At 38.0% G+C, this 12,453-nt stretch overlaps 1 protein-coding gene across 3 annotated transcripts in view; it reads right to left on the bottom strand.

Annotated features, from left to right (window-relative positions):
- Window positions 1–10,054: 10,054 nt before the first annotated feature.
- TRIP11 (thyroid hormone receptor interactor 11) overlaps window positions 10,055–12,453 on the bottom strand; it is a 32,156-nt gene continuing 29,757 nt past the window's right edge. For all 3 annotated transcript variants that reach the window (XR_014585101.1, XM_083838289.1, XM_083838290.1), the window contains one exon: window positions 10,055–11,971. Coding sequence is in view for 2 of the 3 variants with exons in the window: in XM_083838289.1 (XP_083694415.1) it covers window positions 11,763–11,971 (209 nt within the window). In the remaining variant the exon portion in view is untranslated. The remainder of the gene's footprint in view (window positions 11,972–12,453) is intronic.

Here is a 12,453-nt window from a genome sequence, read left to right on the forward strand (position 1 = left end):
CTCAGCAGGTCCCAAAATATTGTCATTTGCAACAGCATACAACATTCATTCTTTTTCTTGCTGATTTTTAATATATATATTTGACTGACCTTCATTTATGCTTTTAAAACTGTATTTCTGTTAAAAGCGTATAGAAAATCATCCTGTACCTAAGGACAAAGTATCTCCTTAAGAACTGACAGCTTCCCCTTCAGCTGTTGGTATCTGAGAGTACAATGCCCAGGCCTACGTCCCAGGCATCAGGACATGGCTACCTTTTCACTTTTAAATCTCATGCTTAAGCATAGCTCTGGCAACTGCAGCTCACATTTTGCCTGAAACTAGACAGACATTTCAGTTTATTATTTATTTTATAAGATTGGCATGCCAAAAATCTACGTTGTAATCTTTTCTCCTCTGCATTTTTGTCAAACATTCTAGACAGCATGCTTGAACACAATGCTCTTTAATCTTGTGATGAGATGTTCACCAGCCCCCTTTGGAAGCATTAATCCTTTATGACCAGTTTCAGCCTAGAATGACCTCCCATAAACAAGGACATAAAACTGTTAATACCTCTGGACCAATTCTAAAGTTTATTTCCCTATCTGAGCAAGCCAACTTTCAGTCTTTTCAAGTGTCTGCAATACACAAGCCACCGGTCTCCAACTATGACCAGACGATTCGAAATATGTACTAAAACCTCCCTTAGAAATACAGGACGAACTTGTTTTATATTTTAGTGTCTGAAGACTGCACCATTTTTTGTGGTTTCTCAGGTTCTTTACTAACTTGTGCACCACGCTGTACATACTGGGTCTGTCTGTTCACCACAGCATCAGGGTGCACGTTAGAGCAGCAGACTTGAGACAGCAGTGGAAGCATTCCGCTACCTGCTTCCATACCCTGGAAGCATTCCCCGCCTACTGGGGCACGTGTGCTGGTAAAGGATCAGTTCACCTCTGCTCCCTCCTCTCCCAGCTGCATTATTTCCATCACATGAAATGTACGTATTTTGTTTCCCTCAGATTTAGTTGAGGATCCTTTCTCCTTTTTTATTTTTTCTTTTAGTCTGCTTAAGCAATTCTTTTTTATCCAGAGCAAAACGTTACCCTCTGTAGCATCAAGCATGCACTGCATTTTCCATTAAGACTCTTCAGGTTCAGAGCAAACCCAAACAAGTCTGTAGAAACGCCATCTCCCAAAGGGGGTGTTTGAACGTTCGCAAGTATGTGCACTATTTTGGTAAGGGCACCTGCCAGAACCCTGCTGATGAAGCCAGAGTAGAAAAACATTTGACATCATAGCTCTCTTCCAGAGCTTCTCTCTTTCCAAGTAGTGGAAAACATGCCCCTTTTAAACATGCTTCATTCTTATGGATGAATATAAGCAAAAACTTCTGGTTTCTTTTTCCAAGAAAAAAATCAGCAAGGATGCCTACATTTTTGGATCTTTTCCTTATCTAATAGTTTCATGAGATATACTCATCCATTACTGTTTTAGACAAATACAGAACTGGCAGGAAGTTTCTTTATGAGGAGAGGCTAATATTCACTTATTTTATACTTAATTGTTTTCCTATGCACAGAAGACAGTTTAAAATTCTCTTTAATAATTTTGGATTTAGTTTTGGAGTGAGTGGTCTTCTAGGTGAGATATATAGTAAAACAGCTTTTTTTTTTAAAAAAAAAAATCATACAATTTTGTACCCCATTGTTAGAAATTGTCTTTCAATTTCGTTTTGAAACCCTTACACTTTACTACACTTGATTTACCTATTCCCATAGCAAGGATTACACCATTTCATAAGTTACCTGTTACAATGGGGCTTCATAAGTTAATCATACCATTTGGAAATAAATTGGCTACGGGACTGGGTGATAAAACCTCTAAGTGTCACTTAATTATTTTCAGGCTCATTATTTGCTACTCTGCAGCAATGAGGACTCCTGTCCAAAAGCAATTCATACAGCTATAGGTGCCATTGCTGCGAGGAATCCTGCTGAGCAGGGACGTTCCTATCATTTGTTAGTTCTGCCGAGCATGCGCTGCAGTGCTTACAAATGCCTTGCAAAGGATGCAGCTTACTGCGCAGGCTGTTTCTTTCCTTTATCTGCTGTCCTGTGCTTTGACTTGTGCTGGTTGCCACAGCAAAAGGAGCTCAGCAGGACTGGCGTTTCCTCCTGCAGAAGCAGCCTGGCTGTTCTGGGCAGCCCCACTCCATACTGATGCTGCTGGGGCCCAGAACCCCAAGCAGCCATACCAAAACTTGGTGGAAATGGACTCTTCTCCCTACAGAGGTGCTTGCACGGCTAACAGACTCCACTGCTCGAGCTTGATAAAGCAGTCAAGTCCCCATTTTGTCCACTGTTTCAGAGCAAAATTCAAGAAGCTGACGTTGTGCCAGGTAAGGAAAATAGAAAGGAACAAAAACTCTGACAGGTTAAGTGTAAAAAGCACTGAAAAGCAGGCCAAGGAAGTTTGAGAAACAAATCACAAGAGGCATAAAAGCTAATAATAAATTATTTTTCAGACACACCAAGAGCAGGAAAACTGCCAAGCAGTCTGCAAAGCCAGAAGATGAATGAGGTATAAAAATAGCACTCAGAAAAGATAAAAGCACAGAAGAAAATTAAGTTATTCTTCTTCATCTGTACTTGCTAGAGAAACCTCAAGATGTTCCCATCATGGAATTAAAAATACAAAACAAACTATTAAGGGTTTTAAAAAAATAGAAGGAAAAGGATGATGATACTTGGGGGAACCTGCCTAAAACTGAAGTGCCGGCAGAAGAGACTGGAGAACAAATCAACAAAATGAAGAGTAACAATTCATCAGAGCTCACCTGACACAAATAAGTGTTCTGAATTAAATCTGAACATATATAACAGCCGAATTACCCTAAGTGTAAAATCTTACAAAATTGTCCTAATACTACAAGAACAAAAGGTACCAAGATACGATACTGTATTTAATAGGTTTCCATATAGTGCGTAATAAAATACAGCACAGTAAATCCACCACATCAGGCAAACTGGTATTGAATTAGAAATAAAAATAGAATCACTGAACACAAGCCCACTGGGAGCTGAGTAGAAGCCATTGTGACAATCATAATAGGAAGCCACAGCTCACAGATCTCCCTGAGCTTTCTGAAGGAGCTGGTGGGTAAGCAGATGAGAAATTGAAGTAATATAATTTACTAAGATTTCCAAAGGACATTCAAAAATTCCTTGTCAGATGCTGCTAAAGAAACCACAGTGCTGCGTAATTAGAAGGGAAGGCCTCACATCATCATGTGCTGAGTTGATGATGTTCAACACCTTTGAAGCTGTTGGTACTCTGATTCCATTAGCACAAAATGATTTCAACACAATAGGCCCGATCTCAAAGCTGCTGCTCATTAACAAAAGCATGCTGATGAAGACACTTGCCAGAGTGGCTGGTCCTGGACAGCCCAACAGGGTTTCTGGTGAGCTGATAAAGCCTGGCTCTGGCTGGACATCGTCCTTAACAGCTACGTATCTCCTAAAACAAGTTCTGATCCATGCTTTATATTTACCTTGCTACTCCGTGCAACAAACTGGCTCCAACCATCTCCTAACTGGTACCTATATATAGGAAGCAAATTTCCCAGCAAAAACCTGGGAATTTGAGTGTAAGAGTTACCATTTCTTTCTAAGCCTAGATTTTAATCTACTGCCTTTGTAACCACCCCATGAAAAGGACCAGGGAGTGGGCACTGACACTGCTAGAAGTGGCTAAGGCTCCCAGGGTCTTGTCACTGGGACATGCAATTAGGTCTGCTGACAGAGTGGGAACAAGGGAAGGACCCAAGGCAAGGCAAGTCCAACTGCTTTTCGAAATGGAACTTCAAATCCATCTTCTCTCCTCCATGCTCTATTTTCAGTAGCAGCCAGATGCATCAGTACAATGGACAACTGGGGGTCTGAGTGCCAAGCACAAAGTCAAAACTGCATCACTATGACAGTGTGTGTAAGCTTCTTCTGTGAGTTACAGGCTTGACTCAGACCAGTTTGACCTCTCATCAGGGTTTAGTTTATCCTTCCAGAACTGTAAGGTTGGCCCTTCAGGCTTTGATCAGTTGTAATGATTTCTGATATTTCCCTTCTAATGGAAATTTTTATTTCCCTTTATTTCCCTTTTCAAATGGAAATCTTTTCTTTCATGCAGCTAGATTTACTAGGCACTTTTGGCCAGGGTGGTGCAGGCTTCAGGATGCCTGCAAAGCATCTGACTATTAAAAAGGGCCAAACAAAGAAGCTGGAGCCGCTGCTTGAGTTCAGGAGAAGAACGTCACAGCCAGAGTCCTGGGGGCTCCCTGAATCTCCAGTCAAGGTAAGCAGGCTATGGGCAGCACACCACAGCCATTGCTCTGTCAAAGTCCCATAAAGACAAAGGAACCCTCTCCAAGATCTCTGCTTGCAGGTAGCACTCTGTAGGTCCTTGACCCTGAGTACTCTGCAGACACTGTACTATTCAGAGGCTACATTTGGGTCCAGACAGAACTGGCAAGTCCAGTTATGACTCATTTGTTTTATTTAGAATCCTGTACCCCATTTTTTTTTTTTAGTTTCATAATAAGCCTCCTTTAAGTTAACTAAAAACTGTTAAACACATCTGTTCCTGCTCCTATTGTCACAAATAAGGCAATCTCCTGTTTGCCTACATTTTTACTGGCACCCACTACTTGAGCATACAGAGCAAAGTGCAGTCTAAATATTTTCCAATTGTATTTCCAGAAAAAGCTTCAGTTTTGATGAATATTTTTTAGTACTGTAATATACCACTTCAAGCCACTTGCTTTATTATATTTTTACTCCTGGTACAATTTAGCATTGGATCCATGATATGGCACATAAACTGAAACACATGGGTGAATCAGAATCAACTTGGTGATTTGCTTGTAATTCTGAAAAAAAACCCTTTCCTTACAACCAACTTTGACTCAAGAGAGAGTACTTGTAACACCTTGTAAGAGTACTGTTGCAGCCAAATATTTCTACATAAAGGACAATTTTTCAGAATTTCATGAGGTTGGATCCCCTCATGACCAAGTGAATGTTGAATCCTTCATTTCCCTTCCTATATGCAGTATCTCAGACACCTGCACCTGAAAGTATTCAGGATCACTCTCATGGTCATTACGAATTCTCTCAAGAAATGATGTTACAACTCTCATCTCTTCTAGATGTTCCCATTTAAGAAATGGCTTTCTTATCCAACTTGCCTTATCTGCTCAAAACCACTATCACCTATTGCTGTTGTGCTATTTATATATTTGCCACTTTGTTATTTAAGCTAAAAATATTTTTTATTGATAATACTGTTTATTGTTCAGGAACCATGTGGATTCTGGGTACCAGAAGTTGTATAAAGAAGTTGTATAAAGCAGGTTACTTTTATTTGCTCGTATTAATCCTGCAGCATTGGTCCCCTAGACCGTCTCTCTGGGCAGCGTATGAAAGTCAAATTCTCAATACTTTAGGGAGTATGGAGCTAAATGCATGTTAATTTACAAAAGTTTAGATTTGAAGCTTTGTAACTCTTGGCTTCCTGTTCTCACAGGGTTATGTTTAGCAGTTCTTCCGATTCTAGGAATTCATGAGCTACCAATGATCTGCTTTTACTAGGTCAAAATCATTCATCTGACTTTGCTTGCTTGGTAGAATAGCCTTCACAGAAAGCTGCCAAACAATAAAATACACACTGTTCTGAGTGTGTTATGTGCTTCTTTTCCCTGGCTGCTTAGACTATTAAATAGTCCATCAACAAACATCAGAAATGAAGTGGTTGTGCTACAATGATGGCATTTACTATTTTCATAATGACATAAAAGAAATGCTACCTAGCTGCCTTAAAACCTCTTTGGTCTATGCACCAAACCTGGCCACATTGCAATTCAATCTGCATGACCATTCTGACATTCAATGGGGTGAAACACAGACAAATTTTGCAAATGAAAAATATAGGATTAACCACACAGAAGTACTGCCAGGATTTCCCTTACCTTGATGATACTGGTTGATATTCAAACTGTATCCAGACAGCTCTCAGAAGATTTAGGTTTCATTTACACTAAAAAGCTACAGCCATCTCCTCCTTTCCTTGTCAACTTAGGGCAAAATCCACCCCTCTGAACCAAAACAGAATACCATGACTGAACCTTGGTCTACCAAGGTAGACCAACTACCACTGGTGACCACAAAACAGCTCTAGAAGGCATAAGCTTAGTTTCCTTATTTATGTGTTCAGCCAAATTCCGTCAAGCTTCAGATGTTGAGTTCATTTAAAAAAAAAAGGGGGGAGGGGGGGGGGAAGCTCTGATCTCTAGCGACAGGGATTGTTCTTGCATCTTAGTGTGAGCATAATGAACAGTTTTGAATTTGCCAAAATAACATGATCAAATTTAGCAGTATTAATTTACCAGATTCACTTCACTCACAAACAAGTCTTCTGAGACTATGCTACTACCTGCATTATGTTTTTCTTGATCACTGCCACATTTTCTAGTTCAACTAATAAATGACAACAGAAATGCGACAAGAGAGTAGTCTGTGATATCCTCCCCCCTTATTTTTTACCTTGAACTTTTGACTTGGTGTGAGTCTGCATCTCTCTAGCTTCTACCTGTTTCAGGTGTCACTCCATTTTCATCCCTGAACTCCACATCTACATGCAAACATTTGAAAGATATTAATTTTTGTTTAATTAGGTGATCTGGAAGCATACACACGCAGTTTCTGTGACCACAACAGTTATGCCAACTGTGGTACTATGACACTTCTAAGAATTTACAGTTACGGGAGGAACTATAAATCATAAATTCACATCGAAAGAAAGTATTACTGTGGCATTAGGAATGAAACAAAATTACCAGAAAAGGAATTTAAAAAGGGGCGCTTCCTATCTGAGTGTAACATCCCATATACCTGAGAGCTATGAGTAGCAAGGGAGCTACATCATGTTTCTTCAAAGGAAACACTTGGATATGGTTCCCAATGAGAACAAACAAAATACATATAGTGTAAGAGAACTCAAATCAAAATGGCTACAAACAGAGAAAAAGGGTGTTTTCAGTCCATTTGTTTAGGAGGCCTGGGAAGTATTTTTGGTGATATGGTGAATATTCACAGTAACAGTTATTAGCCAACCATTACAGACCCAGAGGGTAACCTTTTCAAAGGCAGTTTGGCACAGGCTGCCAGAAACTCGAGTGCAAGTGATATTAATTTTAAAATCTGGTCTGTGAGAAGTTGTCTAATGGGAACCGTAACACAAGGGTGGAGAAAAGATTAATTTACTGTCAGTGCTCAAGGATGATGTATAACATCTGTTAATACTTAAAAAAGAAATCAGATTTAACGAGCAATGCCACAAGCTCAATAAGAAGGTACAGAAGGACCCCAAATTACTTAACATCAGCACTTAGTGAATGAAAAGCGACCTTTTTAACGTATTAAGCAATTAACTGTTATCTTCTAATTATTATTTCCTACAAGGAAAATAAGCCTTTAATCACTTGACACATTTTTCTTCTGCTTGACAAAGTATTTGAGAGTTTTAGTGGCATGGCTGAGCTCCTGATTTGGAATAAATTCATCTAAATTAGCCTTGCAATAGATCTAATACAACCTGCAAACAAAGGCACAATTCTTGGCACAATTCTTACACACTTAACGCTGATAATACCCTTTAAACATTACTTGCTACAAAATATATTTCAGGGTTAGATACACGACGCTTTCAGATACTGTAATTTATAATGTCATGCTGTTCTATAAGCTTAGGACAAATACAACAGACCAAGGTTCAGTGTTGCTACTGCTGTAAACGACATGCTATGTACAAATTATTTTTCCTCTTCAAATAAGAAGCCAGCAGCTATCTGTTCCTTTATTTTTTTTTAAAATTGCAGATTGGTTTCCATATTTAAGTTTTGCAGGGCTGCAAACAAATTCAGCAGTATATAATAGCACAAACCAAAAGAACAAAAATGGTAGGCTGCTCATCCTTATAGTTTATTTCTAGGAATGTTAATTAGAAGCTTTCCATCTGAAAGACAACTACGTAAGGAAACAAACTATGAATTTACTGAAAGGGGACAAAAAGGTAAAAAAAAGCAAATGCATACAATATTTTTTAATTCCTCAAGCCTTACTCTTAGCACTGCCATATGTATGGCACACACAGGAAGGTATGTTTTAGATATTTATCTTTTTAAACATGGACAAAAGTGTTTTGATGCAGACTACCTTGATTTGAATATATAAAAATCAAAGACTTATGTTTAAGGGTGCATGAAGCCATTATTCCTGCTATTTCCACAGTACACTAATGCCTCCCCATATTAAAACAAATGTTTGTCTTTTTTTCCTCCAATACATGACAAAGTAAGAATTTAATTTTATTCCAGTTAAATCTGCTCCTAAACTAGGATTTTCTGGGAGGAAGCAACATCAAATTTACAAGTATGTCTGATTAAGCCAGTTGAGAAAATTACTCTTGAACTTCTACAATGTAGTGTGGCAAACTCATCAAAACCAGCAGTAACAAGAAATCATGGCTTAAAATTGTAAGGCTTTCATGAGGTAGGGGATAATGAAATATTTACAAAGCAGTACCTTCCACTGTCTCTTCAGCTTTTTTCAGTCATTGCTCTACGTTTTCCTTGTAGCTTTGCAGTAATAGTTACTATTAATGTGAAATGTATAAGAACATGAATAGGAAGGAATAATAAAATGGAAGTCGGGAACCAACATGGTAAAAAAAAAAAAAGTTTTCTTCACTGGTCATTATATGTTGTATGTCTGTAACTAAGTGGAATAATTTAGGAGATTTTTAATTAAAAGGTACATCATTCTACAGTAATAATTACAACGGTCAGTTACTTCCTTCTCTTTGTGTGGAATGCCTGAATGCAGGATGATGTGCATTCATGATGGAAGATGAAACGATGAAACAATCTACAGTAGAATAGAAAATCCCAACCCTTATTTTTCCCTTAATAGCAAATTTGTTATATCCATTCCTTACTAGAATTCTGTTATCTTTCCACTAAAGATATCCAACAGCCCGTTAGACCAATAATAGGAGGACCACACCCTTTTTCCTTGCAAAAACAAGATGAAAACAACTGATAAGGAAAAATTTCCAGCTACTGCACCTGCTCATATATTCTACAAAATTTTTTTTTCCCTTGCTCTGTGTGAAAGACCTGCACAATTAACAGGATAGACTACATGAGTCACAAACTTACACGTGGGAAACTGGCAAATATATACAAAACAGTTGTCAGGCACAGAGTAAACACAGAAGAAAAATCAGAGGAAAAAAATATTTCCACTAATCTTTCAGTAAAAACAACTCTTGAAGGTTTATTACAATACTCTGTGAGACAGCTTAAGAAAAAGAATCAAGGGTATGTAGTTCACACTTTTCAGTGTGAAAGCCCTGGCTGGAACACAGAGTACAATTGATTTCTAGCATAGCAACAAAACCCACTGATGCAATTGTAGAATAAGCCCTAGAGCAGAAACCTCCAAGCAAGGTGGATTTTATCGTTAGTTCAACAGTTCTCCTAGGACTTAAGCCTCTTCTATCCCTCCTATAGAGGATTTTCTCCTCTCCAAAGTAGCCTAACAAGGAACTCTGAAGTTCTTCAATACTTTTGCTTGGTTTTAGATTGCCCTCCTCAAACTGTTATAACTTACTGTATAAATGGAGCTGATTTACAGCATCCTGAAACAATCAGTCTCACCATGTTTTATTTACTGGCACTTATAAAGCTTCCTAGAAGAGAAACAGGCACATATTAAGTTCTCTGCAATTAAATTTAAAAAAATACACTGAAGTTATTAAGATCTGCTCAGTTGTTATATTCAGAGGATAGTTATCAGCACGAGTCCATTTGCAGTTTATAGTATGTAATCCACATGATTTTTAAATGTGAACATTTCTTTGTGCTTTGGCTCACCAAAAGGCAATTTTATTCTGAAGCAGCTGCATATCCTCAAATAAACATGACTACAAGAACAAGACTGCATAGAAGCCATCCGATTTCAGTTTTCTTTATATTTGTTATAGAAAAAGAGATTACCCATTCCAGTCCAATAGTTTAAATGAAGATGTACATTTGAAGTACCAAACTGAAATGTTCCCAGCAGACGCAATTTTAAATTCTCGTTACATTTATTACATAATGCAGAATATACTTTGGTACACTACTTGTGGCTGCTATTCTATCAGAAGTCAAACTGACAAATTTATTACTTTGTCTGTAAGGGAGCAAAAGCTTTTAAATACAAATTCAATACGGTCAATCTACTCTTCCAAGTTTGCATAAATCTTCCATGAAGCACTGACATACTGGAGAAAAGGAACTCAAGCAGTTCTCAAGGTAAATACAGTAATTAAAACAAACTTTACTAGATTTCAAGGCATCAAAAGAAATTCACTATTTGACCTCTATATAAATAAATGCAGATTTCTTGCATTATTTGGGTTGATTCTGTACAAGTTTCAGTGATATATTTTATTTAAATATAAGTCTTACAACAATTTAATCCAGGATCTCAATGAAGATGAGAAGTTTGACAGTTCTAATATAGAACTTGCACGAGAGTTATCTTTTAACACTGACTAAACATGGAATGGCATATAAAAAGGTTTAGAAATTACACATTTTAAAATGAAGATGTTTTACCTCAGATTCACTACTTTTGCAAGATGATTTGTATCCTTTAGTATGCAACTTCATCCTTTACCTGCCAACAATGTGTACAAGTTAACACAGCAAAATTTACAGAATAATTGGCCTTGGTCTTACAATGACCTATTTACACATTTGGGATAAGTAAGCATGTTCTTCCCTTTAAATTTTATACATATCTTCAAGCTTTAAGCCTGTATTTGAATCTACAAATTCCAGCAGTTAAAAAGTCTGTCAAATATACATCTTAGAGCATTAAAGTACAGTGTCTGTATATATATGAATCTATCTTTTGCTAAATTACCCACTCTTCATCACACAGACACCACTAGAAATGAAGCACTCACTTCCACAGTTAACTCCTTGGTGCTGATGAGTTTGACTACTGAAAGCAGTTGTTAGGCTGGGAGAAAAAAAATCTAATCTTTGTGCAAAGAAGATTAATATACCTCAAATGGCCCCAAGCATGATCAATACTGTAAATAAGAGAGAAATATCTTAATGTAACCAAATGTAAGAAATTGTGTAGTGTGGGGGGGAACTGCAGCTACTCAATAACCACACTCCCATATATTCACTGCCTCACTGGAGTTTATATGATTCATTCAGCACCTCAAATAAGATCAGTTTTGGCTAGGTGTTTTTATTTATTCATTTTTAATTCTGGTTCTTGAAGGTCCATTGCCAATGGCAGATTATTTTAATGGAAAAATGGACCTCAACACCAAAAAAGTAATGCTTTCTATATATGGATAACTGAAATGACTCAGAGTGTAACCTAAGGGTTAAAAATCCTTCAATTTATCTTGTGGCAGTCTAGCAACAAAATCTAACCCCCACCCAAAATGAATACCTGCTACCAAGAACGCAGCTCTGCATGCGATCCTTCAATTTCCAAAGCACTGGTTAGTTTGTAATGAAAAAAAAGAAAAACAAGACAATTGCAAACAAGTATACGACTTTTTACAGAAGGCCTCACTGTGGTAAATTATATACAGCATAGTGTTCTCATTTTCCTTAAAGTGCTATCATCATATTGATTCAATATCATTTATTGTTTGAGGAGGTCTTTTAGTACAGCACCAGCACTGGCATCAGGGGACACTGGCAGTGGTGTAAAAGTAGGCAAGGCATCAGAGATAGGTTTCATAAGCAGGTGTCCAGAACTAGTAGCAGGAGTTATGAGAGGCACTGCTGCAGATCGAGGTGCTAGAAATGGATTTGCGTCTGGTCTTCTGCTGATTCCTGAGACTGCAGAATCTGAAATGTAAAGCAAACAAAAAAGCCACCACTTCATTAGAAAGTTTTAATAAGCCTACCCAATTTCAGAGCACTTGCCATGAAACAAATTTTACAACTGCATATTAGTTTTGCAAACACGAAAGTCTTTTATTCTTTCTGTGGACTGCAGATGCTCTCATATACTTATTTCTCTCTATCTTCCCTCACATTGGATCACATCTGCCATTGCTTCTGTTGCTCACCATTTCCTACATCTACGCTTCAGGTCACCAGTTACACCAAGGCACTTCCAGGACCTGTGCTTCTTGGCAGCTGAAATTTTGCAGCACCTCATGCTATGCAAAAGAAAACCAAGACACTTGCTCTGTGACACGGAACACAAACACCCTGTGCACAGAGGTTCCCTTCACCCACGCAAAACCAGACACGAAGTATCTGTCACATTGGCTCCAGCACTATGCAAAGACATAAGGGCCCTTGTACATGCACTACAACGCAGC

Source organism: Anser anser (genome assembly GCF_964211835.1).
Source record: "Anser anser genome assembly, chromosome: 5".
NCBI lineage: Eukaryota > Metazoa > Chordata > Aves > Anseriformes > Anatidae > Anser > Anser anser.